The sequence below is a fragment of the Nuphar pumila genome, chromosome 1 (genome assembly GCF_984573655.1).
Source record: "Nuphar pumila chromosome 1, dmNupPumi1.hap1.1, whole genome shotgun sequence".
Lineage (NCBI taxonomy): Eukaryota > Viridiplantae > Streptophyta > Magnoliopsida > Nymphaeales > Nymphaeaceae > Nuphar > Nuphar pumila.
The window spans coordinates 181217781-181244139 of record NC_143249.1 but is presented as its reverse complement, the minus strand read 5'-3'; the positions used below and the strand labels follow the sequence as shown (position 1 = coordinate 181244139).

Below are 26359 nucleotides of genomic sequence, written 5' to 3'. Positions count from 1 at the left end.
AGCATCAGAGTAAGCAACTACCTCCAGGGTATCCCCTTTCTTGAATAATAACCTTTTTCCAAGAGAAGATTTTAAGTACCTGAGTATCATCATTGTAGCATTCTAGTGTATCTCTGTCGGTTTGTCCATGAATTGGCTAACCTTGCTTACAACCAAAGCAATATCAGGTCTAGTAACTATCACATACAATAGCTTTCCTACCAACGAGTGATATTTCCTGCTATCGACAGGTTTTGACCCCTCATCCAATAAATGAACTTTGTGATCCATGGGAATATTTGCGGGTTTAGCTCCCAACATTCCTGTCTCTTTTAATAGATCAAGCACATACTTCCGTTGAGACAAAACCACTCCCTCACTGCTCCTGGCCACTTCTATGCCCAGAAAGTATCTAAGTGGACCAAGGTCTTTGGTAACAAAATGTTTTTGAAGATCAGCCTTTGTAGCTGCAATCTCTTTCATGTTATCTTCTGTAAGGATGATGTTATCCACATATACCACCATAACGACTAGGCCTGAGTTAGTTTTCTTAATAAATAATGAGTGGTCTGACGCTGACCTATCAAAACTGAACTTTGACATCACATCAAACAACTTTTAAAACCATGCACGAGGACTTTGCTTCAGCCCATATATCGCCTTTCTTAATCTGCACACCTTCTGACACTCCCCCTCAACCTCAAACGCAGGAGGTTGTTGCATGTATACTGTCTCAAACAGATCCTCATATAGGACTGCATTTTTCACATCTAGTTGACACAAACTCCATCCATGGTGAACAACTGCCGAGAGAACAAGACGAATGCTGCCTATCTGCGCGATAGGAGAAAATGTCTCAAAGAAATCAACACCATATGTCTGAGTATAACCTTTTGCTACTAACCTGACCTTATATCTTTCAATTGAACCATCTGAGTTGTACTTAATGGTATATACCCATTTGCATCCAACGATGTCCGCATCCACTTGGGGATCAACAAGGTCCCATGTCTGTTGAGATAGTAAAGCATCTATTTCATCTTGCATAGCCTGCTTCCACCTGCTATCGAGAACGGCTGTTTGATAACTCAGAGGAATAGTTTCTGCAGATAAGGCTGAGATAAATGCTTTCATCTAATTACCAATTCTAGCATCTGACACAAACTGAGATATAGGATATAAGGTACATTGTCGTGTCTCCTTTCGTAGAGCTATTGGCCTGTTATCATCAACATGAATGTCATTGCTATCAGGAACACTTACCTCAGGAGAAGAAGAAGATGGAGGCTCTGGAGGAGGTGGAGGTCTACGCGCATACGCCAATAGAGGATTGTGAAACCGTGAGGTAGGTGGAGTTGAAGGTGGAGTTGGATTCGGTAACGGGGGCACCGATTCCAAAGGAAAAGGAGGAACATGAAGAGGAAATGAGTCATCTTGATTGGTTTGCAACTGAGCACCAATACTGGAATAATATGGAATAGACTCTAAGAAAGATACATCCGCACTGACATACTCCCGACGGGAAATCGGATCATAACATCGATACCCCTTTTGATTCTTTGGATAGCCTATAAACATACACTTAGTGGCTTGAGTGGCGAATCTGTGCACAAAACAAACACACCCAAATACTTTGGGCGAAAGAGAGAAAAGAGATACATTAGGATATAGGATTTGCAAAGGAATTTGATCTTCCACGGATGATAAAGGCATGCGGTTGATCAAATAACAAGCTGTGATAACCGCATCACCCCAATATGAAGCAGGAACATTGGATTGAATCATAAGGGTGCGGGCTACATCAAGGTGGTGCTTGTGTTTTCGCTCAGCCACCCCATTTTGTTGGGAAGCATAGGCACAAGTGGTTTGGGGTTGAATGCCATGGTCTCAATAAAATTGCAATAGAGCTTTGGTTTTAAACTCAAGAGCATTATCAGTGCGAATAATCTTGACAACAGATTCAAACTGAGTTTTTATTTCAATAACTAATGATTTGAGGATACTAGGAGCTTCAGATCTTTCTTTTATTAAGAACACCCAAGACAACTTAGAAAAATCATCAACAATAACAAGGTAATAACGACATTGAGTCCTGGTAAGAATTTTACTGGGACCCCATACATCCGCATGAAGAAGTTCAAAAACCTTATGACTGGACTGACTCTGACTAGAAGGAAACGAACTCCGATGATGCTTGCCCAACTCACATGCTTCACACTGGAATGATGTAGTAGACGGAATTTGAGGAATGACACGACGAAGCTTCGACAATAAAGGATGTCCGAGACGACGATGCCACTGAACATGACTCGAGGAAGAATCGACTGCAGCATAAATGTTTCCCACAGGGTGATGTAGATAGTAGACTCCATTTTCTTCATAGCCTCCACCAATCTTCTTCCCCGTTAGTAAATCCTGAAAATAACATCACATAGGATCAAATATCACTCTACAATTTAGCTCTTTTGTAAGGCAACTCACTGATAATGAACTTTGAGGAAATGAAGGAGCATGAAGGACATTTTTCAACATAGAGACATTTCTCTGACCAATAACTGGGGAGGAACTCTCATCAGCTAATGAGACTCCCCGATGTGCAGTAATAGTCTTTAAATCTGAAAATTTTTGAGAGTTTCCACATAGATGTCTAGATGCACCAGAGTCAATAATTCACTTACTATCATGGGGAGAAAGATGGTCTCCAGTAGAGTAGGCCACACCAGCAACAGGAGAAGAGGAACTTGAAGGACGATGAGAAACCGGCTCCTCATATTCTGCACGGCTAAGAGTGATAGATTCACTAGGAGAATTGGTTTCACACTCCACCTCTAGTTTTGTAACATTAGCTTTTGAAACATGTGGCTTCAATGGAGAAAAACTTGGTCGTCCATGTTTATCCCAGCAACGATCTTCTAAATGTCATGATTTTCCACAACAGGTACATTGAAGTTTGCCTCTACCTCCCATACCTCTTCCACGACCTCTGCCTCTAACATGCATAATATTTCCTCGTCCATAACTAGATGGTACAACTAAAGTAGATGACTGAGATGCAGGTTGAGATTGTGGAAGAGAGATGTCAAGTGTACTCAATCGATTGTATGCATCAACGAGAGTAGGAACATTTGACCCGGTCAACATTTGAACTTTTGCAACTGAGAACTCTGATGATAGACCTGTGAGGAACCGAGCAACCATAGTCTGTTCTTGATGATCCTTCTGTTTTGAGCAACACAGAGGCCTGTGAGCATTAAGTCTTTCAAAGCCTGCCTTAACAGAGGCATAGTACTGGGCCAACGATTGATCACCTTGCTGTAAATTATATATTTTCTGTTCAACTTGTAGAATACGACTCACATTGGTCTCTTGAGAGTACGTATCTCGAAGAGTGTCCCACATCTATTTAGCTGTATTGTAATAAATTAAGTCATCTGCAATATGAGATTCAATGCTATTCATGATCCATGACATAACAATGTCATTATCTTCGTCCCAAGTATTATATTTTCCTATCTTATCATCAGGTTCTGATTCCAGCAGATATGTTTTTTACGATGTCCAGACACCGACATCATAAAAGTTCTAGACCACCGTGCATAATTAGTTTCATTTAATTTCACAGAAGAACCATAGGAGAAAGGATTTGCAAAGGCTTTATATTCCTCAGTAGCCTCATTCTTGAAATCAGATCTCGAGACGTCACCCATACTGAATACCACTTCCTCAATAGTCACCACTAATAGTGCTGCTGCAATAAACTTCCACACTGCAAATCCACTACTATAATAAGTTTTCATCACGACAATAGATCTGCAATCAGATCTGAACCAACCAGACAATTAAAAAAAACTATTGAAGATAACATGTTCTTCATAGTAACCATTTATGAGTGAACCACAAATAGAAGTATGCAGTGCCATGACAGAAATTTTAAATCTTCACCACACTCAGATCAGTGATTAGATCTCTGAAAAAGTTGCAGATTCACGACTATTTAATGTGAATATTCTTCACACCAACCAGATTTGAACGAACCCAACCAAAACATGACTGAAAAAACATATTTAATCCCCACTACATTCAGATTTTTGATTAGATCTAAAATACCCAAAGCCTAAGGTCTTCAGAAACTCCACGATACCAAAAAAAATTTACCGTCACCCCCTTTACGGCTTCAGCACAGAACCCATACTTGTATCCATTCGGTTTGGTCGACAGAGACCCATAACACACACAACTTTTAGATCTGATTACAGATCTGAGTCATGACTTTTGTCAGATCTCAGATCTGTTATCAGATCTGTACCACTCAAGAAAGGAAAAGAACGACACACCTTTTCTTGATCTTTTCACGTGAACTTTTTTTTTGATCTTCTTCACGTGAACTAAAACCCTTCACTCGAACTTTGACGCAGAACTTGAGATCACCCTTCCCAGATCGATGGCTTTGATACCATATAGAAGTTGAGGCTCAGAGGATGCACAGAAAATGAGAAAGAGAAAAGAAAGAACTCGGTTAATTAAATTAGGTCTAATCTCCTTAAGTTTAAATAGAGATTAGCCAAGATAACAAAATTACATTAGAGTCCCTTATTATGTATAAAATACCAAAAGCAACCGTAAGACTAAATAAACTTTGCTTTAAAGTGGTCAACTTATCTTTAACAGTTGTTAAATGTGCACGTCGAGGTACACCTAAAAGGTGCAGTTGGGGGTGTGGCACATGCCTCATGCACCTCGAGCATGAGGTGTATGCTTCATGAGGTCATGGTCAAATCTAGGTCAAAGCTCCCATTTGACCTATTTTTCATTAAAAAAGGGAAATTTAGAAGAAGGGGGGGGGGTGCTCTCGATTGATCAGGGTAGAACCCCACCACCTCTCCCTTCCTCTGGTGACAACAATGGCAAGGCCTCCGACATATTCTGTCTCACTCTCTCTCTCTCTCCCCTCTTCTTTGTTTTTTTCTCTTTATTTTCTTTCTTTGCTTTTCCTTTTACCTTCTCGTTCTTTCTTGTATTTTCTTTTTTCCTGTCACACAAGTATGGGTGCTGGTATAATATGAAGGGTACAACACAAAAATTTCTAAAAAGATGGATGCGGGGGTGTGGCCATATATATATATATATTATTAAATGCTCTACAATGGAGTTATAGTCTACAAATACGAACTAAAGGTGTAAAACATGTTAAAAATGTACTATTAACTAGCTTAATAATCAAAACATATGGAGTTAATATTGGGCTCTTTTGATGCCGAGTGTTGTCTATCAATTGGATCATTAAATGGATAAAATGGGTTGAATCATGTCCAAAACTCAGTTGACCCATAGTTGAAGTGTCCATGTACCAATGCAGGTAAGACATAGGCTATGTCACAGGGACTCGCTAAATCGGGTGCGGCACCCGCTTTGACGCAACATGATTTGAGTGCAGGTGCAACACTCGATGCATTTTATATAACCCTGGGTGTGGTCAACCTGCAATGGACTTGGTCAACTTTGATTGAGGCCATTTTGAACCATTAAAAATAATCGTGACCCAATATTTTTTTATTATGTCAGTGAAATGGGGAGGAAGAAGAAAAAGGAGGAAGAAGAAGAAGAAGAAGAGAGAGAGAGAGGGAATACCAGTGAGCAGCTACCTCCTTTGCTTTTTCTTCTTCTGCCTAGTCATCCAATCTGCCAGAGAGAGAGAGAGAGAGAGAGAGAGAGAGAGAGAGAGAGATCAACATTACTAAGGCAGGGGATCAACAAAAAGTTGAGCCCGCGAAAACAAAAAAACAACAGACCCAAAACAAAGGGCCGAAAGCACGGAGTCAAAACATAAAAATAGAAGAACACAAAGATCAGCCAGGGTCTTGAGGAAGAGGTGGCGACTGAAGGGGGTGGATAACATGAGAAGAGAGGTGCAGAATTGCGTACACATCAACCAAGATGCAATGAACGAGCTTATTGAAGGCAACCTGAATTTGACGGAAGATCGCATTGTTGTGAGTCATCCACACAGCCCACCAGGAAGTAAGAAGCCAAGTTCTCCAAATCAGCCTCCACCGCTTGCTACTGCGAACCCGCGGCGGACCCCACAGAAGGTCAAGCTCGAAGGATTTCTGTCTCACGATGACTTCAGGCTGATTCCACATACTTTTAAAGAGATCCACAAAGATTGGGCAGGCCCAAAACATATGGTAGGTGGATTCTTCCGCCGCTTGGCAAAGGACGCACCTACTCGGATACTAAAAATCCACCTTCTTAAGGAAGCTGTCCGTTTGTACCCTATCGTGTAAAATTAACCAGTCTAAGAGCCGAGAGCGGGGAGTTAGGCCATTAGCCCATAAAAGACGCTCAGGAAGCCAGTCGGCCCTAGGCGGAAGAAGAGACCGATACAGAGTTTTGGTGCAAAAACGCCGCTGAGCGCAATTGCCCATTCCAAAAATTGCGTGTCAGGACCGGGATCACCATCTTGCATGAGGACGAAAGACATGACCTTAAGCCACATGCGACGCAAGTGCGAGATATGAAGCCTACGGGGACAATGGCTATAATGGATCACCTCAAGGGAGCCGTACTTAGCATGGACCAGAGGAGCACACAGATTGCCTGGACGGTGCGCCATCCAGCATTACTTCACGACGAGAGCAATACTCCTTAGTCTGGGAGTGAAGATCCTTAGACCTGCCATACGCCTTGGTAACAACAACGAGCTCCATCCAACCAGGTGGCTCTTAGTCCGAAGTTGGCAACCAGACCAAAGAAAATCCGCCATCAAACTGGAGAGCTTCTTCTCCACACCCTTGGGCATCAGAAACATGGACATAAAAATTCCGGGATAGAGGACAAGACGTGCCTAATAAGGGTAAGCCGACCGCGATGGAAGGGTAGGAAGTCTGCCAGGAAGAAATTTTGATCTGAACTTTTTGGATAGTGGCAGTCCAAGCGACTGAGGAGATGTGCTTTATTTGTAAAGGGAGACTCAAATAGGAAATAGGTAAATCCGAAGTTGCGCAGCTAAAAAATTGCTGACCGCTTGCCAACAAGGAAGGTGGGACATTGAACATGGTCAGGCAACATTTACTGTCATTAAGGGATAAACCCAAAAGAGAGAAGAAAAACTGAAGGATGAGCTTGAATCTCAGCATCTGTTGCACGAAAGCGTGGCCGAAAAGGATCATGTCGTCATCATAGGTGAGAATATGATGGGGGAATTCCTCGATGCCGATGGAATCAATAATGCCTTTATCCGCTGCCCTCTTGAACAACACTACGAGACCCTCGACGATGACGTTAAATAACAAAGGGGAAAGAGGGCAGCCTTGCTTAATGCCGCACCCAAGCTTGAACTGCCTACCTCTTGCTCCGTTAAGCTTAATCACAGAGTGATCATTTGATACCAGCTCGCGCACCCATCGAGAGAAATGACGACCGATACCGAAGTTGGCAAGCATGTGGAATAAGAAAGGCCAGTGGATCGAGTCGAAGGCTTTATGGAAGTCGAGCTTGAGAGAGAATAAAGGCTGGCCGCTGATATGCAAAGAGTGAAAAACTTCCGATGCCAAGATGGAGTAATGAATCCGCTTGTGGGGGATAAAAGCGAACTGGGAGTTCAAGAAGATTTGAGCAGCGACAACTCTGAGCCTATTGGCCAAAACCTTAGCAATAATGCTGTATCGCTGCACCCACACCCGTACCCGCACACGCGCCTATGTGACATAGGACACAGGTATGTCACCAGTAAATGAGTTGGTAGGAGTACCCATATTACTGTAATGAAATATGCGGAAAAGAAAAGTATGTCCTACAATGGACATTCACACATAGAAATCAAAGAACAAGTCCAAAAGAGGACATACACAAAAGCCAATAATGGCTAGAAAGCATAAAATCTTATAAATGCACTAAAGGGCTTGAAGAAGCCACCCATTACAAAGGGGGAGACCCCACTTATTTATAGGCAAGAGAGGAGTGAGGGAGAGTTAGAGACAAGCAAGAGAGAGGGACCATTGGGAGTCCCAACAAGGAGTCGTTGGGGGCCCAACGACTCTTTGTTGGGGCCCCCAATGGCTGTGCATTAAATGCACAAAAAGGAACAAAAAAAGACAAAAAAAGAAAAAGGAAAAAATAGAAAAAGAAAAAGGAAAAAGGAAGAAAAATAAAAAAGACTAAAATGCCCCTATTGGGCGAGATTACAGAACTACCCCTTATCGGGTAGTGAATGATAAATATACTTAGATATATATATATGTATATATAAATATATATTACATATATTTTAACACCCTCCCTCAAGCTTTACGGGGATACAACAGAAAGCTTGTTGAGAAGAAACATGAAACGAGGAGCAGCAAGAGCTTTGGTGAAGAAGTCCGCCAACTGGCACTCGGATGTGACGTAGGGCAGTGCTATGGTTCCTTTTAGGTATTCATCTCGAAGATAGTGGCAATCCATCTCAATGTGTTTAGTACGCTCATAGAAGGTGTGGTTGCTTGCAATATAGATAGCACTCTTGTTATCGCAACACATCTTCGAAGGAATTGAGATGACGATGCCCATATCACAGAGAAGACTTCTAAGCCACACAAGCTCCATGGTTGTAGTGGCCATTGCACGATATTCCGCTTCAGTTGAGGACAATGATACTTTATGTTGCTTCTTGCATCTCCAAGAAATCATAGAGTCACTTAAGAAAACACAAAAACCAGTGGTTGAGACTCTATCATTGGGATTTCCTCCCCAATCAGCATATGTATAAGCAATTAAATCAAGGGATGATGAGGAGGAAAGAAAAACTCCCTTAGTTATGGTGTTTTTAATATATCTGACAATCCTTAAGACTGCACTCATGTGCACAGTTGTAGGAGCATGTTGAAACTGACTGACGGAGTGAACGGCATGAGCTATGTCTGGCCGAGTGATGGATAAGTATGTCAGAGACCCAACGAGTTGACGGTAGAGAGTAGGATTCTCGAGAAGTGTCCAATCTTCCAGCCTGAGCTTTGCATTGATAACCTCAGGGGTTTCTGTCTTCTTATCATCCGAAATTCCAGATTTGGCACAAATGTCAGCAGCAAGTTTCATTTGAGAGAGAATATACCCCGGGGAGAGTATGCAACTTCAATACCTAGAAAATATCTTAAGAAACCAAGGTCAGAGATGTCAAAATTTTCTTTTAAAATTTTCTTAATCTCATGGATTCCTTGCTCATCACTTCTAGTGATGATCATATCATCAACATATAGTAGTAAAATAACTACAGAAGACCCTGCACTCTTCACAAACAACGCAGTGTCAGTATAACATGAACGAAAATTTAAGCTAGTCATTACATTGCTAAATCTGTCATGCCAAGCTTTCGGAGCTTGTTTTAACCCATATAGTGCCTTTTTTAGTTTAAGAATTTTGTTTTCACCAATAGATACTCCTGGTGGAGGATCCATATAGACCTCTTCACTTAGTTCACCATTAAGAAATGCGTTCTTAACATCCAATTGATAGATAGGCCATTTTTTAACGGATGCAACCGCAATAAGAGTCCTAACACTAGTCATTCTAGCTACAGGAGCGAAGGTTTCTTCATAGTCTATTCCGTACTCTTGAGCATATCCTTTGGCTACCAACCTAGCTTTATAACGTTCTAATGACCCATCACTTTTAGTTTTAATTTTGAAGACCCATCTACATCCAATAGACTTCTTTCCATTGGGTAATGAAGTTATTTCCCAAGTTTTAGCTTTTTCAAGGGCACTAAGTTCTAGTTTCATGGCCTCAACCCATTGAGGAATGTTTTTGGCTTCATTATAGTGTGATGGTTTATGATAAGAGTGTAATGTAATTAGGCATGCCCTATATTTGGGTGTTAGGGACTCATAGGAAACAAACCTATTAGGAGGATTGGAGATTCGGCTAGATCTCCTTAAAGAGGTTTCTTCTATGTTGGAACTCTGAGAGTATTTTTCTAAAGCACTTATGGGAATTTCTTGACCACGCCTAGCATAGGTTTGAATGGACCTACTTTCGACATCATTACTTCTATTTTCAACATTACTAAGAGGTGTATCCTCTAAATCATTAGAAACATCCTCTTCGTGAGGAGACACATCTTCTTGAGAGAGAAGATCAAATAAGAAAGCATATTCGCTTTCATCAATATCTTTATTTTTCTCAAAACCGTTCTCATTTTCTAAGAAGGTAACATCTTTGGATACATATAGTTTGTTGCTTTTGGGATCGAAGCATCTAAAGCCTTTTTGATTTTCTCCGTATCCTAAGAACACACATTCGATAGCTTTGGGAGATAACTTATCTCTCTTATGTGTAAGGACAAAACACTTACACCCAAAAATTCTTAATCTATTAAAATTGGGTGTTCTTTCAAAAAGTTTTTCATATGGAGATATATTTTGTAGGGATGAAGATATCATTCTATTTATCAAATAAATGGAGGTTAAGGCGGCTTCGGCCCAATAGCATTTTGAAATTTCTTTGGAAATAAGGAGAGTCCTAGTGGTTTCCAAGATGTGTCTATGCTTTCTCTCGGCTAGACCGTTTTGTTGGGGAGTCCTAGGACATGACCTTTGATGACAAATTCCATTGGTTTCTAAATATTCTTGAAATTCATTTGATAGATATTCTCCACCGGAATCGGATCGAAGAATGGAGATATTAGTTGAAAATTGATTTTTGACAATCATATAAATTTTTTTAAAGAAGTTAAAAACTTCAGATTTTAGGTTGAGAAAATAGATCCACACATATCGAGTGAAGTCATCAATGAAAGTAACATAGTAAGAATATCCTCCTTTTGATATGACCGGAGAAGGACCCCAAACATCCGAATGAACTAATTCAAATGGTCTTTTGGACACAAATGTTCTCTTTGGAAAATGGGTGGATTTCATTTTACCAAAAATACAACTCTTGCAAACAAAATGTTTCTCATTACAAAATTTCTTTCCAAAAGGAAAGGAGTACATTTTTGAGAAGCTTGGATGTCCAAGTCTTTGATGCCAAGTTTCTATATTTTTATCTTGGACATGATTACAAAATGAGTTGATGGGAAGTTTCAAATGGTTCATGTAGTAGAGATCTCCCCTCCTATGGCCTTGCCTAATCCGCTTCCCGGACTGGAGATCCTGTATAGAGCAACCCTTGGTTGAGAAGGAGATTTCACATCCATGATCACATATTTGAGAGACGGATAAAAGATTTAAATTAAGTTGAGGTACTACTCTTACATTTGACACAAAAAAATCTTTTGAAAAGTCTAAGGTTCCAAAACTTTTAACTTGTAAAGAGGTACCATCGGCGGTTGAAACAAAAGAATTTTTGGAGTTGCTACATACATTGATAGTCCATTTTCAATAGGGGTCATATGAAAAGATGCTCCAGAATCAAGAATCCAAGAGGGCGTACCTGGAGGAGAAGAAGAGGCAATGGCGGCTCCCGAAGTTGATGGCGATTTGAGTAGAATTTGAAGAGCTTCGGATAGTTGAGCAAGGGAAAAGGACTCTTTCCCTTTCATTGGCTCCTCCTTTTTTTGTGGGATTTCTTCAATAATAGCAACTTTCCCTTTTGGAGGTTCATTTATCTTTGGACAATTAGGTCTTATATGACCCGGTTCTTGACAATGATGGCAAATGACTTTCCTATAATTGCCATTATAGTTATTTTGCCTCCCAAAATGTGGAGGCTTATATGCTTTCATATGATTGCCGGGCTTAGATACGGCAAGAACTTCATCTCCTCCTTTAATCATGCCAAGACGCGTTTCTTCTTGGCATATTTCGGCTATGACATCTTCCAATGGAAGTGGTTTGGATCTATGAAGGATGGAGGACCTAACTTGTTCATATTGGGGCCTAAGCCCATGTAAAAATTGAAAAAAGTGTTCTTTCTCCATTTGCTCTCTTCGCATTTCCACATCTTCACTTGATACCCATTTGGGTTCAAGAAGGGATAGCTCATCCCACAAAGGTCCAAGAGTGCTATAATAATCTCTTACACTCATTTCACCTTGCTTAATGGTACGGATTTTTTCTTGGATAAAGAATTGACGAGCAAGGTCTTTTTGGGTATACATACCTTTCATAAAGAACCATGCTTCATTGGCTAGGCAGAATTTGGCAATGTTGGCGCAAATCTTTAGCTCCACGTTGTTCATGAACCATACAAGAATTTTTGCATGCTTACTTTCCCAATCTTCTACCTTGGATTGGTGATCTTCAATAGCCTTCATGCGAGCATTTCCTTCTAAAGCTTTTTCTTGATCACCGTCTATTTTTGTAAGTTGAAGTTGAGGTTCCCTAATGGTGCCCATAACATATCCCCAAAGCTTTTTACCTTTGAGGTTGTTCTCCATGGCGGCGGCCCACATCATGTAGTTAGTACCATTGAGCTTGAAGGAGAGATCAATCTTTTGTTCTCCTTCCATTATAAAATCAAGAATGGAGGACAAACAAGAAGAGAGATAAAGCTAGACAACTAGCAAAAAGAATCAAGAGCACAACCAAGGCTCTGATACCATGTAATGAAATATGCGGAAAAGAAAAGTATGTCCTACAATGGATATTCACACATAGAAATCAAAGAACAAGTCCAAAAGAGGACATACACAAAAGCCAATAATGGCTAGAAAGCATAAAATCTTATAAATGCACTAAAGGGCTTGAAGAAGCCACCCATTACAAAGGGGGAGACCCCACTTATTTATAGGCAAGAGAGGAGTGAGGGAGAGTTAGAGAAAAGCAAGAGAGAGGGACCATTGGGAGTCCCAACAAGGAGTAGTTGGGCTCCCAACGGTCACAATTGTGACCGTTGGGGGCCCAACGACTCTTTGTTGGGGCCCCCAATGGCTGTGCATTAAATGCACAAAAAGGAACAAAAAAAGACAAAAAAAGAAAAAGGAAAAAATAGAAAAAGAAAAAGGAAAAAGGAAGAAAAAGAAAAAAGACTAAAATGCCCCTATTGGGAGAGATTACAGAACTACCCCTTATCGGGTAGTGAATGATAAATATACTTATATATATATATATGTATATATAAATATATATTACATATATTTTAACAATTACATCGTTTTTTTCTTTCTTTTTCTTTTCTGGCCCTTCTTCTTCTTTTCTTTTCGGTTAATTTAATAAAATTTTACTTTTTTCAGAAAAATACAAAGATTGTTGGGTATTCACTAGTATATCTCATATATGTATATATATGAAATTATTGTCATTTTGTAACTGTGCATGTGACTATGCTTGTGATGAGGTTGACATGTATTGATTGCCTTGCGACCCTCTATTCTTGTGGTCCACTGGATAGTCCACTATGGCCACAGGTAGGCCATCCTATTGGATCCTTGGCCCTGCATCAAGACCATGGGACATGAGGACTTGAGCTGATCTGTAATTCCCTTTTGAAGCTTTGTATCTACCAGCGATCAATAAGTTTCTTAAATAATTTTGTAATAGATTATGTTTGTATTGAGTGCTGTAGATGATCATCTCAATTGCAAATTGGGTGGCCATCCTATTGGATCCTTGGCCCTGCTTCAAGACCATGGGACATGAGGACTTGAGCTGATCTGTGATTCACTTTTGAAGCTTTGTATCTACAAGCGATCAATAAGTTTCTTAAATAATTTTGCAAGAGATTATGTTTCTATTGAGTGCTGTAGATGATCATCTCAATTGCAAATTGGGTGGCCTCTCTTCTGGTGCATTGTCTATTGTAGTTGTTGAATAGTGTGATGCATATGATGTAATATAGGTATTACTGTGTTAGTGCTACCCTTCTAATCTTGTATATATAATTATTTTAGAAATTAGTTTATGGGAGAGCTTCCTTGTATTGTGACGATGAGTGCCATTCACTTTGCAAAAACTCCAGAATTTCATGAAAGAACAAATCATATTGAAATAGATTGTCACTTTACTACGAGGACATATGAGGATGAAATCATATCCTTAGAGCATGTGGGTTCAAAAGAGAAAATAACAAATGTTTTTACCAAGAGTCTGGCTCCATTGCACTTTCAGCCATTTCTTTTCAAACTTGGAATGATTCCGCTGGCATCAACTCAAGTTTGAGGGAGTGTGTTGAATATTGTAATGCATATGATGTAATATAGGTATTACTGTGCTAGTGCTACCCTTCTAATCTTGTACATGTAATTATTGTGTAAGGGCATTTTTGTACTTAGCCATAGGATTATAAGTCAACAGTTTTTGTCTTTTTGTGTAACCATAAGAGGGATGCCCCCTATATGTTGTGAAACTCTCTTCTTCTTTAGTTAATGAAGTTTTCTTTAGTGGTTGCTATCTATTGTTATCTTTTACCCTCTTCTTCTGTTTTTGCATATTGGTTCTTGTTAGTTTTAGCTTATTTATGCTGCACTTTTTTTTTATCTAAGCTACTCCTTTGGCCTTCTTTACAGTTAAATTGGAAGCAGTGGAGGAAAATGTCAAGACCTTAATGGGTTCTTTTAGATCACAGCTGCATCTGATTGAATGTTTGCAGGTGATGTGTGTGTGTGTGTTTTCAACCCATCTAGTTATGCTGGCAGAAGTGAAGAATCTAATAGTTACTATGTGCAGGATTTAGTTCACGTGCAAGGCCAACACATTTGGGAAGAAGAACTTGCCCGGATTTTGAAGTTGAGCATCCAAGAGGTGTAGAATGTAGCAATTATGATTGTACTTTTTTCTTTCAGCGGTGCTAGATGTCATGTCAAGATTTGTTTGATAACCTTTACCTTGTTCAGTTTTTTTCTTTTCATGGCTTGGTTAGGAATATTTACACCACATGCAACAAAGAAAGGAAGATTACCACTTGAATCATGGTCAAATGTATGACTTCTCCAAGTCGCGTACATTCATGGGTAAGCATTTGCATGCATCATGGTTAACATATGCAAATTGTAGTTGATTAATGGGCATCCTTCAATGGTTTTGTATGGGCACTGGGGCTCATTGTTTTGGAATCAAAAGTAAAATTCAGCAGTTTGGTATCGGAAGGTCTGACTAACATTCTCAGAATAGGCATGACTGAATGATGTTTGAGCCAATGCATTTATTGGCTGAAAGTAATTTTACTTAATTAAAATTATCTTTATGGGTTTCCATGGAAATAATCTTTAGGTCTGGTTATGTATTAGGTATTATGGTTTCTGAAGATAATTTTTCATATTCAATGTTGCAGGACGGTTGCTGCATCAAATTCTTTGCTTAAGTGACCCTTCTTGTTCAATGTATCTAGGGCCTATGAGTAGGTGGTAAGAGGATTGTTGCATATCATGGGTGCTCTTTGCACATAGTGACCCACGTTAGCTAGAGGAGATTTATCCTTTTTACTTGCTTGAAATAGTTTAGAATGTTATATTTAATTATGCTCTTATTTTCTTTTCAGAATGGGAAATTATGGTCAACTAATTTTGTTATTGACATGTGGGATATTCCTTTAGGTTTGATGCAGAAGGTCATGAGCTGCTAGGATTACGTTTCTTTCATCTTCTTGAGTCATGGTACTTTTCTATTTTATCTCTTTGAGCTGTAGGATTGATATCATTCTTGTGGCCAATATTCTTCAATTCCTTCGATATCTTCTTGAATGACCACTCTAGTTAGAATAAGTTCTTATTAAATTTGGTGTGTTTATGCCACTTTATTTTTCACTTCTTTGTTATCATGCCCGGGACACATTCTTGTCAGTCTTCTTAAGTTCATTCAGTTTTTTGGTTAACATCTAGGGCTAACCTCAGTAATCTTGGAACTTAGTTAATTCTCTGTTGAAAAAGGTCTTGTGCGTCTTTATGTTTTCTTCAAACTTGTCATTTTCACCTTCACTCATGTGAAATTGTTAATTTGTGTATGATTTATTTGATGCACATTACATTTCTTTCTTTTGTTCAATAGCAAGATTTCTGGCTTTCTCCTTTGTTTCTGGAGTTTTCTGTCTTTTCTTTCTACTTACTAGCTAAATTGTTATACTGTGCGTCTTCGTCTCTGGTCACCTCTACCTGTAGTTCAAGTACCTCCCTGTTCTTGCAGTTTATTCACTTTGCATATCGATTCTACATGAATAGTGAGATTTTATTTCCACATTTAGAGTATCAAAATCAACAAAAAACTTCATCTTTTGATTTTTATTTTATTGAAAATTGTATCTTTTGCAATTGACACTGCATCAGCTAGCTGTGTCTATGTCAGGCACTTGGTGACATGGAAACTTCTTGGACACTCCAATTTTCACTCTTTTTAAATTTTTTTTCTTTTGGATTCAGTCATACCTTTTGAAGTTACAAAGATCAACAAACAACAACAACAACTACGCCTTCATCCCAAAACAATTGGGGTCAGCGATATGAACCAAAAAAGAAATTCATTTTGGGTCTTCCACATGAATCCTTTTCCTCCAATCATTTCTATCCAACGCCATGTCCTCGGTGAGGTTCAAAGCATTCATATCCTTGAACCATGAAGTTACAAAGATCGTGATGATTTAATTTTTTTAATTTACATTTCATGTTTTTCTGTGAACCATGAAGTAAAGAGTTCTGAAATAAAATGCCAACCTTTTTCACTTTTGGCCTCTCATGCACCATATGGCTGGTTTCACAACCACTCTTTTTCCGTTCATTTTCATTTGGTTGTTTGTGTGTGTGTGTGTGGTGTACATGTGGGCGTGCGTTTTTTTGTGTGATCTCTTGATCCAGTTTTTTTAAGTCAACATGTCTGTCATTTTGCTTGTTCAATATTGGCACCCCTATCCCTATGCTGTCGACATGACTTTAAACTTCCCTCTGCCCATGTCTAGTTAACATGACTTTTAACCTTCATATGTTAGTTTTTGGTGACGAATATTGCTAATAGTTTGTTATTCCCATGAAATTGTTTGAAAATATATATGAAAGAATGTTATTGCATTCTGATGGAGGTATTTGCTTCTGCTTGAATGTTTTCCCTTGGAAACTTCCTTCTATCGTGTCTTGTCAAATTCCCTTTTATGGTGTTTTTTTTTCTTGATTTTTTTTCTCCTGATGTTTCACTTTTTATCAGCATTGGGCCTGTAGGCCTGTCTGCTTTGGATTCTCTCCTGTGCATCCTAATTGTAGAAATTTTGGGGCATGCTACTCAGGCTTTGATAAATCAGGTAAATATTAGCGATAATATGAATTCTTCATCCATCTTCAAAATATAAAAAAAAGTTGTACTCACAGTGACCTTTTTTATGTATGTTTTCCTTCTTGTCTATTCATAACCCAACTTTTTGGCATACAAGATAACAGTTTGTGCACGATACATGTGCATTGCATATGCAAGCGAAAATGGAAGGAATGATCTCAGATGGAATTGAAGAAAGGTGCTAGGGTTGTTATTTCCATTGAGTTTCTCTGATTTCTTCTGTTATATGTGTTTGTGATGGTAGTTAATGGTATATGAGTTTTATGTTTTCAAAATACAACTACAATGCCCTTGGTTGCGTTGACTAAGGTTGCCAAGAAAAGCAAATCTATAAGTGGGAAGCAGGAAGCAAATTATGAATTTAACCAAAATGTGTTTGAGAAGTGCACTCCTTGAATATGGGAAGATCACTTTCCATGAAAAATAATGCAATGAATAATTGGGAAATGCACTTCCTATAGTGCTTGAAGCACCTAATTCACTCTTTCAAGTCTCTCTTGCTGGACTGTTTGCCATGTTAGGGTGGTGCTCATATTAACCCAGAAGATCTTACTACAAGAGGATCCGCCTTAAGATATTGTATGCATATTGGCTAACGTGATTACTCAGCCTAGAAAACAGAAGGGCTATTAGCCTGTTGCTAGTTCCAGTACTGAAGTAGAACACTGAGCTACATGCTTTAGCAGATGCAAGAAGAAATAGAGAGGAAACAAAGAAAGAAGTTTAGATGAGAAAGAGAGAAAGAAGAGAGGACAGAGTAGAGAAAGATATGCAGTATCTTACCACACGTCTACTTTAGCAGCTATGTATCATATGGCAGTCCAACCAGATTGCACCAGGATCTCTGATACTATGAAAGTTAATGGGATTGTTAATGAAGGAGATGAACACCAATATCATGATGGACAACCTGACCCCCTAATGCACTCTGTGGTGAGGGGTTGAGCCCATTATGTTTGCTTTTCTTATATCGACAGCCCTGTATAGCTTGAAAGCAAATTATGTCCAGAAGTTTCAATAAATAAAATAAAGTGCAATACAAATAACTAAATAGAATAAAATGACAACTGCAACTAATGTAAGAAACAATACTTGTGTTAGCATTGCTGTAGCAATACTGTAGCACTAACGGCAGTGTTACATTATTATGACATTATTGACATTTTTAGTAATTAGGTGACACATAAATGATTTTGTTCTGATGTATTACATATTAATATGTGCTCTTCCTTCAGTGAAGTCATTGTCTTAAATGAGGCATCTTATGGTACATACACTGTTTGTTGGCATTTTGGGATTTTTGCATGGTGTATTTTATACAATGTGATTCACCTGCTAGCAGGTGGTTGTTCCACAAAATCTTAGTTTAATAGTTTATTGTTTGCAGTTAGATGCAATTGGCTTCCTAGAGCTGCAAAAGTTGGATAAAGAACTGGGCCCTGGCACATCAATACCTTTACTAGGATTACAACCTTTTACACATGCGGTATGAGATATCTTCAACTTTATGTTAAATTTTACCCTTCTTCCCTTTTAGAAATTAATGCCATGGAATCATATTGCCCTTTTTTAACTTAAATGGCCAATTAGTCAGCCTTGTATATTGCTCAGTTAGGTAATATGCGATTTTCATGATCATTTACATTATAACTGCTGTTTTTTCTGCTTCCACTGTTTCTGAATCTTTTGCATGTTTTAGTAGTGTCACCTATCTTCCATATGTTTTCTAACCTTTGATCTCACCTTTGGTTGGTTGTCATTTGTAGTCTAATAGTCAGTTCCATTATGTAATGCATGAATGTTGCAAACTTGCAATGTGGTGTTATTATAGGTAAAACAGGAAGCCCTACTAAATATTAAAAGTTTGAAGCTGAAAACTAGCTGCAGCTTCGCATATTGAAATTGGACTCTTCTGATTTTCAATCTTCCCGGTTCGTTCATCAAGATTAAACTCATGCAGATGTTACTGTAAGGAAATGAGGATCTTCGACGAAAGCACAAATGCTTGCATTAGGTGTCGATTGAAGACACTACAATCATAACCCACAAAAGGGTATAAATGAAAAAACACAAAAGATAAAATAATAAATTTTATTTCATTCACATGAAATGCTTAAAAAGCATTCTTACAAAGGAGAGGGGATCACCCCTATTTATACACAAGGAGAGAGTGGGAGAGAAGAGCTCTTAAGGAGCTCTCATAGAGAGTCGTTGGAGCTAGTCCAACGGTTATACCAACTAGTCAAGATCTAGTTGGATCTTGACTAGTTTAGTGCAGACCCAACTAGACAAAGAAAAGAAAATAACATAAAAAATAAATAAATAAAATATTATATTATTATATTATATATAATTACATTTATATTTTTAACCTCCCCCCCCCCCCTCAAACTTACGGTATAATGAGTGAAAGTTTGTTTAAGAGAAAATGATATCTAGGAGCAGCGAGAGGTTTGGTGAAGAAATTCGCTAATTGATATTATGATGTAACATACGACATAACAATGGTTCTATGTAGATACTCCTCTCTTACATAGTGACAATCCATTTCAATATGTTTGGTGCGTTCATGAAATGTTCGTTTTTTGGTAATATAGATCACACTTTTGTTGTCACATCACATGCGTGAAGCTTGCGTCACTTCGACTCTCATGTCAGCCAACAGTCGTTGGGTCAAACTACCTCCATTGTCGTGGTTGCCATAGTGCAATATTCAGCTTTGGTAGACGAAAGAGATACCTTCTGTTGCTTTTTGCATCGCCACGAAATCAAGGATTCACCTAAGAAAACACAAAAACCAATGGTTGAGTGCCTGTTATTGGGATCACCTCCCCAGTCAACATCAATATAAGCAATTAAATCTAATAAAGATGAAGCATACAAGAAGAGGCCTCGTGAAAGGGAGGACTTAATGTATCTAACAATATGCGAAACTTGTCCCATGTGAACAGAAGTGAGAGCATGCTGAAACTGACTCGTCTGTACGTGCTATATGAGGTCTGGTAATGGAAAGATAGGAAAGTGCTCTAATAAGCTGTATGTAAGGAGTAGGATCATCAAGAGGTTTTCCATCACCTATTCTCATTTTGGTGTTGACAATTTCTGGAGTATCCACTCTCTTATCATCTGTAATTTCAGACCTGAAAATATTATCAAAAGCAAACTTAGATTGATATAATAAATAACTTCGAGGAGAATAAGGAACTTCAATTCTTAAAAAATATCTCGATAAACCTAAATCTGTCATTTTAAAATGACGTTTAAGAAGCTTTTTAATGTTTTCAATTCCTTGTTTGTCTCCTCCGGTGATGATCATGTCATCCACATAAAGGAGAATAATAATCTCTGCATTAGAAATCTTAATGAACAAAGTAGTGTCAGTCAGATAAGTTCTGAATCTAATATCAAGTATAACAGGACTAAACCTGTCATACCAGACTTTTGGTGTTTGTTTAAGACCATAAAAAGCCTCTTCTAAACGAAGAGCCTTACCCTTAAAAATACTTATACCAGGTGGTGCTTCCATATAAACCTCTTCAACTAGGTTTCCATTGAGAAATGCATTTTTGACATCCATTTAAAATATGAACAATTTTCTAATAGAGGGTAAGGCTATCAGAGTCTTGATTGTGGTTATTCGGGCGACTAGAACAAAAGTTTCTTCGTAATCGATGCCATACTCTTGGGAATACCCCTTGGCCACTAATCTGGCTTTATATCTTTCAAGAGTTTTGTCATTCTTGGTTTTAATTTTATAAATCTACCTACAACCTATAGGTTTCTTTCCTTGTGGAATATCTTGTATGATGTGTTAGCCCTTTCTAATGCCTCTAATTCTGCCTTCATGGCTTATACCCATTCTATATGGTTTTTGGTTTGAGCATAGGATTAAGGTTCTACATACGAGTGTATTAATGCAATAAATGTTTTATATGTGAATTGAAAAGATTCGTAGGACACAAATTTATCGGGAGGTTTAGAGACTCTGAATGACCTTTTGGTTTGTGCTTCGGAATATTTTTTCAATTCACATGAAAGATTGGATTCTCTACGTTTTGAGTATTGTAAACTTGTATCCCTATGGGTTTGCTCTTCATTAATAACATTGTGTTCATAATCAACAATATCTTGACCATCGTCTAGGTCGTATTCATAGTTACATCCATCAGATTTCGAAGTCAAATCTATCAAAAAGTACAGGATGAGGGGGAGCTCTAGGTCATGGTAGAGGTGCATGGTGAAACGAAATGAGGATCTTCAAAAAACGAACTAAGATCCGCAAGAGAGAGTGTCTAAAAAGACATTAAGGCATAACCCTTAAAAAGGTTATAATGGGAAACACAAAAAAGAGAATAAAATATATTCTTTATTGAAGTGGGAACTCACAATGCTTAAGAAGCATTTTCATATCTTTACAAGAGGGGTTGCACCCCTATATATACAAGTGGGAAGAGGGGAGAATAGGAGAGCTCTTAAGGAGCTCTCCTTGTAGTCGTTGGAATAGTCTAACGGTTAGAAATGTAACTGTTGGACTATTCCAGCAATTACCTTTCTAGTTAAGTTCAAAGTGGAACTTAACTAGATAAGGTATGTCTAGTTCTATTAGAACTAGACACTAAAAAGTGCTAAAATTAAATAAAGAAAAATACAGAAAAATAAGATAAAAATAGACAAATATATATAATAATAATATAAATATTATTATTATATATATTTTACATTTTAACACTCCCCCTCAAACTTATAATACAATGAGCGAAAGTTTGTCTAAAAGGAAGTGAGACCAGGGAGCAGCGAGAGGCTTTATAAAGAAGTCTGCTAACTGATATTTTGAAGTAACATATAGCAGATCAATTGTCCCATGTAAATGTTCCTCTCTGACGTAGTGACAATCCATTTTGATGTGTTTGGTGCGTTCGTGGAATGTTCTGTTACTTGCAATGTAGATCGCACTCTTATTGTCATAGCACATTCGTGAAGCTTTTGTTGCTTTAGCTCTCATGTCTGCAAGAAGTCGTCGGAGCCAAACTACTTCCATGGTCGTGGTTGCCATGGCTCGATATTCAACTTCGGTGGATGATAGAGAGACCTTTTGTTGCTTTTTGCACCTCTATGAGATTAAGGATTCACCTAAGAAGACACAAAAACTAGTGGTTGAGTATCTGTTATTGGGATCACCTCCCCAATCAGCATCAGTATATGCAATTAAATTAAGGGAGGAGGAGGAAGACAATAAAAATTCTCGTGAAAAAAAAGACTGGATGTATCTGATAATACGCATGAATGCTCTCATGTGAACAGAGGTGGGAGCATGTTGAAACTGGCTTGCTGTGTGAACAACATGTGCTATGTCTGGTCTAGTAATGGATAAATAGGAAAGTGCCCTGACAAGCTGTCTGTAAGGAGTAGGATCTTCAAGAAGTTTTTCATCATCAATTTTCATTTTAATATTGACAACTTCTGGAGTGTCTATTTTCTTATCATCAGTAATGTCAGACCTGAAAACAATGTCAAAAACAAATTTAGTTTGAGATAATAAATATCCTCTAGGAGAATAGGCGACTTCAATGCCTAAAAAATATCTCAATAAGCCTAAATCAGTCATTTCAAAATGAGATTTAAGAAGTATTTTGATGTTTTCAACTCCCTATTTATCGCTTTCGGTGATGATCATATCATCCACATAGAGAAGAAGCACAATAATTTCTGCATCAGAATTCTTAATAAACAAAGCAGTGTCAGTTAAACATAATTGAAAACCAATATCAAGTATAACACGACTAAACCTATCATACCAAGCTTTTGGTGCTTGTTTAAGTCCACAAAGGATTTTTTCTAAGCGAAGGGCTTTACCCTTAGGAATACTGAGACCTGGAGGGGCTTCCATGTATACTTCTTTAACTAGCTTTCCATTTAAAAATGCATTTTTGACATCCATTTGAAAGATGAACCATTTATTGATGGAGGCTAAGGCAATTAAGGTTCTGACTGTTGTCATACGAGCAACAGGGGCAAAGGTTTCTTCATAATCAATGTCATATTCTTGAGCATAACCTTTGGTTACTAATCGGGCTTTATATCTTTCAAGAGTGCCATCACTCTTGGTTTTAACCTTATAAACCCATCGACATTCTATAGGTTTCTTTTCTTGAGGAAGGTCTTGAATAATCCATGTAGAAACCTTTTCGAGTGCATCTAACTCAACTTTCATGGTTTCTATCCATTTGACATCATTTTTTGCTTGAAAGTATGTAGATGGTTCCTCGTATGAGTGAATTAATGCAATAACTGCCCTATATTTAGGTGAGAAGGATTCATATGACACAAATTTTCCTGAAGGCCTCGAGACTCGGGATGACCGTCTGGTTGGAATGTCAGAATATCTTTCAAGTGCACATGGAAGATTAAGCTCTCGTCGTCTCGAATATTGTATACTAGTGTCTCTATGAACTTCTTCATCGTCAACATTATGATCAAGATTAATAATTCCTTGATCATTATCAAAGTTATAGTCAAGATCATATTCATCAAATTTTGATGTCAGATCTAACAAAAAGGAGTACTCAGTGACTTCCTTTGGTTTTTCAAAATCAAAGAAGCTATCTTTTTTCTAGAAAGGAAACATTTCTAGATACATATAATCTATCATTCTTGAAGTCAAAACACCTATAACCTTTTTTATTTTCACCATATCCTAAAAAGGTACAAGGAATCACACGAGGAGAAAGTTTATCATTTTTGTCCATAAATATAAAACACTTCAATCCAAATATTCTCAGTCTAGAGTAATATGGAGAAACGTTCATAAGTTTTTCAGTTGGAGTTATATTTTGCAAAGAAGAGGATGACATCCTATTAATCAGATAGGTGACAGTTAAGGCAGCTTCTGCCAAAAAATCTTTCGGGACTTGGTTTGCTATTAATAAAGTCCTAGTGGTTTCCATAATATGACGATGTTTACGTTCTGCAAACCCATTTTGTTAAGGTGTGTATGGACAAGACCTTTGATGTGTGATGCCACGTAAGTTAAGGTAATTTTTAAAATCTGTGGATAAAAATTCTCCCCTTGAATTTGTGCGAAACATGGTAAGATCATTTTGAAATTTGTTTTTAACCATATTATGAAATGTTTGAAAGTATGAAAATACTTCAGAAAGTAAATCCATGTATGCCGAAAAAAATCATCGACAAAAATAACGTAATAGGCAAATCCTCCTTTAGAAATTACTGGTGTAGGACCCCAAACATCCGAGTGTACTAATTCAAGTGGTCTTGAAGAGATAAAAGTTCTGTTCTAAAATGGTTTTCTTTTCATTTTGCCAATAATAGAATCTTTATAAGTAAATGTTTCAGAGTTACAAAATTTCCCTAGATTTTGAAAATGTTGGATTTTGGCTATATGTGGATGACCAAGTCTTTTGTGCCACAACTCTAACTCATTTTTCTGAATGTTATAACAAAAGGCATTCTTCGGCATTTCCAAAAAATCCATGTAATAGAGTCCTCCCTCTCTATGGCCTTCCCCAATCAACTTTTCTGACTGACGATCCTGTACTCAACAACCATGAGAAGAAAAAAAAATATTACACCCATGATCAGATATTTGAGAAACGGATAAAAGATTTAAATTTAATTTGGGAATATATCTAACTTCTGGGATAAAAAATTCTCGGTTTTATGGATTTTTTCAAAATTTCCTATTCCTTCTATTTCAAGAGAAGTTCTATCAGCTGTAAAAACTTTTGACACACTTGTTTTATTTTTAACACATTCGGATAAACTTTTATCATTTGGAGTCATATGGATAGAAGCACTAGAGTCAAGAAGCCAAGGGAAGTTACCTGGATCGGAAAAAGATGAAGCAACTGCCCCAGTTGAAGCTTCAGATGAAGATGAAGTTCCTTTGATGAGAGGTTGGAGAATCTCCATTAGTTGGGCCATGAAAACTAGTGCATCCTGATCTTTGGGCTTCGATCCAACAATCACAACTCTCTTCTCTCTGAGCTCCTTGAGCTTGGGACACTATGGCCTGTATTGTTCAGGTTCATGACAATGATGGCAAATAACTTTTTTCTTGTCATAGTCACCACTTTGTCGGTTAAAATGAGGTGGTCTATAAGATCGTACTTGATTATCCAGTCTAGATACAACTAGAACAGAATCATTTTCAGTCTTTGGAGTATTCTTCTTGATTCTGTTTTCCTCCATAGTTAGTTCTTTTATAGTATCGACAATAGAGGGAACTTTTCCTCGATGAAGAAGAGCCGATTTAGTCAACTCGAATTTCGGTCTTAAACCGTTTACAAATTGGTAAAAATGCTCCATGTCAAGTTGCTTTTGCCGTGGCTCAGTATCCTCGAGACAATGCCATTTTGGTTCTAAAATAGCCAATTCACCCCAAAGTTTGGATAATTCATTATAGTATTCTCGTATAGTTTTATCACCTTGGGTCATTGATCTAGCCCTTTCTTGAAGATTACACACATGTGCAATATCTTTTAGGGAATACATATTTTTGAGATATTTCCATGCCTTATCGGCATGCTAAAACTTGGCGAGACTAGAGCATTTCTTTATGTCAACACTATTGATTAGCCATGACATAATTTTAGCATGCGCTATTCTCCATTCTTTCCAACTTTTTTCAAAGTTGGCTAAGGCTTTACTTTTCTCTCTTTCGGTTAAAAGAACTTCTTTATCACCTTCCATTTTGGTGAGAACAAGTTTAGGTTCCGAATCTGAACCATCTACTATACCCCACAACCCTTTTTTTTATATGTGGTGCTTCATTATTGAAGCCCACATTACATAATTTGTGTCGTTTAGCTTCATGGGTATGATGGTGATTTTATCTTGATCATCCATCTTTTACAAAGGTGATAAAATAAGGAGAAAAAGAAATAAAGAAAGTGAAAGAGAGGGTAAAAGAGAGCAAACACGATATTTTGATGCAATGAGGCTTTAAAAACCACAACCAAGGTGATAAAACACCTTTGCAAGCTTGGCACGGAAAACAAGGCAAAAAATCTTCACGATGCAGGATGAACCTTGATCTGATACCATGAAACGAAACGAGGATCTTTCAAAAACAAACTAAGATTCGCAAGGGAGAGTGTCTAAAAAGACATTAAAGCATAACCCTTAAAAATGTTATAATGGGAAACACAAAAAAAAGAATAAAATATATTCTTTATTGAAGTGGAAACTCACAATGC

General features: G+C 38.0%; 1 protein-coding gene across 5 annotated transcripts in view; it reads left to right on the top strand.

Annotated features, from left to right (window-relative positions):
- Positions 1-26359, top strand: part of LOC149851543 (uncharacterized) — a 156431-nt gene that overhangs the window by 97087 nt on the left and 32985 nt on the right. For all 5 annotated transcript variants that reach the window (XM_090001270.1, XM_090001263.1, XM_090001255.1 and 2 more), the window contains exons 16-22: positions 14399-14481; positions 14559-14633; positions 14752-14842; positions 15163-15235; positions 15425-15484; positions 17019-17112; positions 18532-18630. In XM_090001270.1, coding sequence (XP_089857396.1) covers positions 14399-14481; positions 14559-14633; positions 14752-14842; positions 15163-15235; positions 15425-15484; positions 17019-17112; positions 18532-18630 — 575 coding nt within the window. The remainder of the gene's footprint in view (positions 1-14398; positions 14482-14558; positions 14634-14751; positions 14843-15162; positions 15236-15424; positions 15485-17018; positions 17113-18531; positions 18631-26359) is intronic.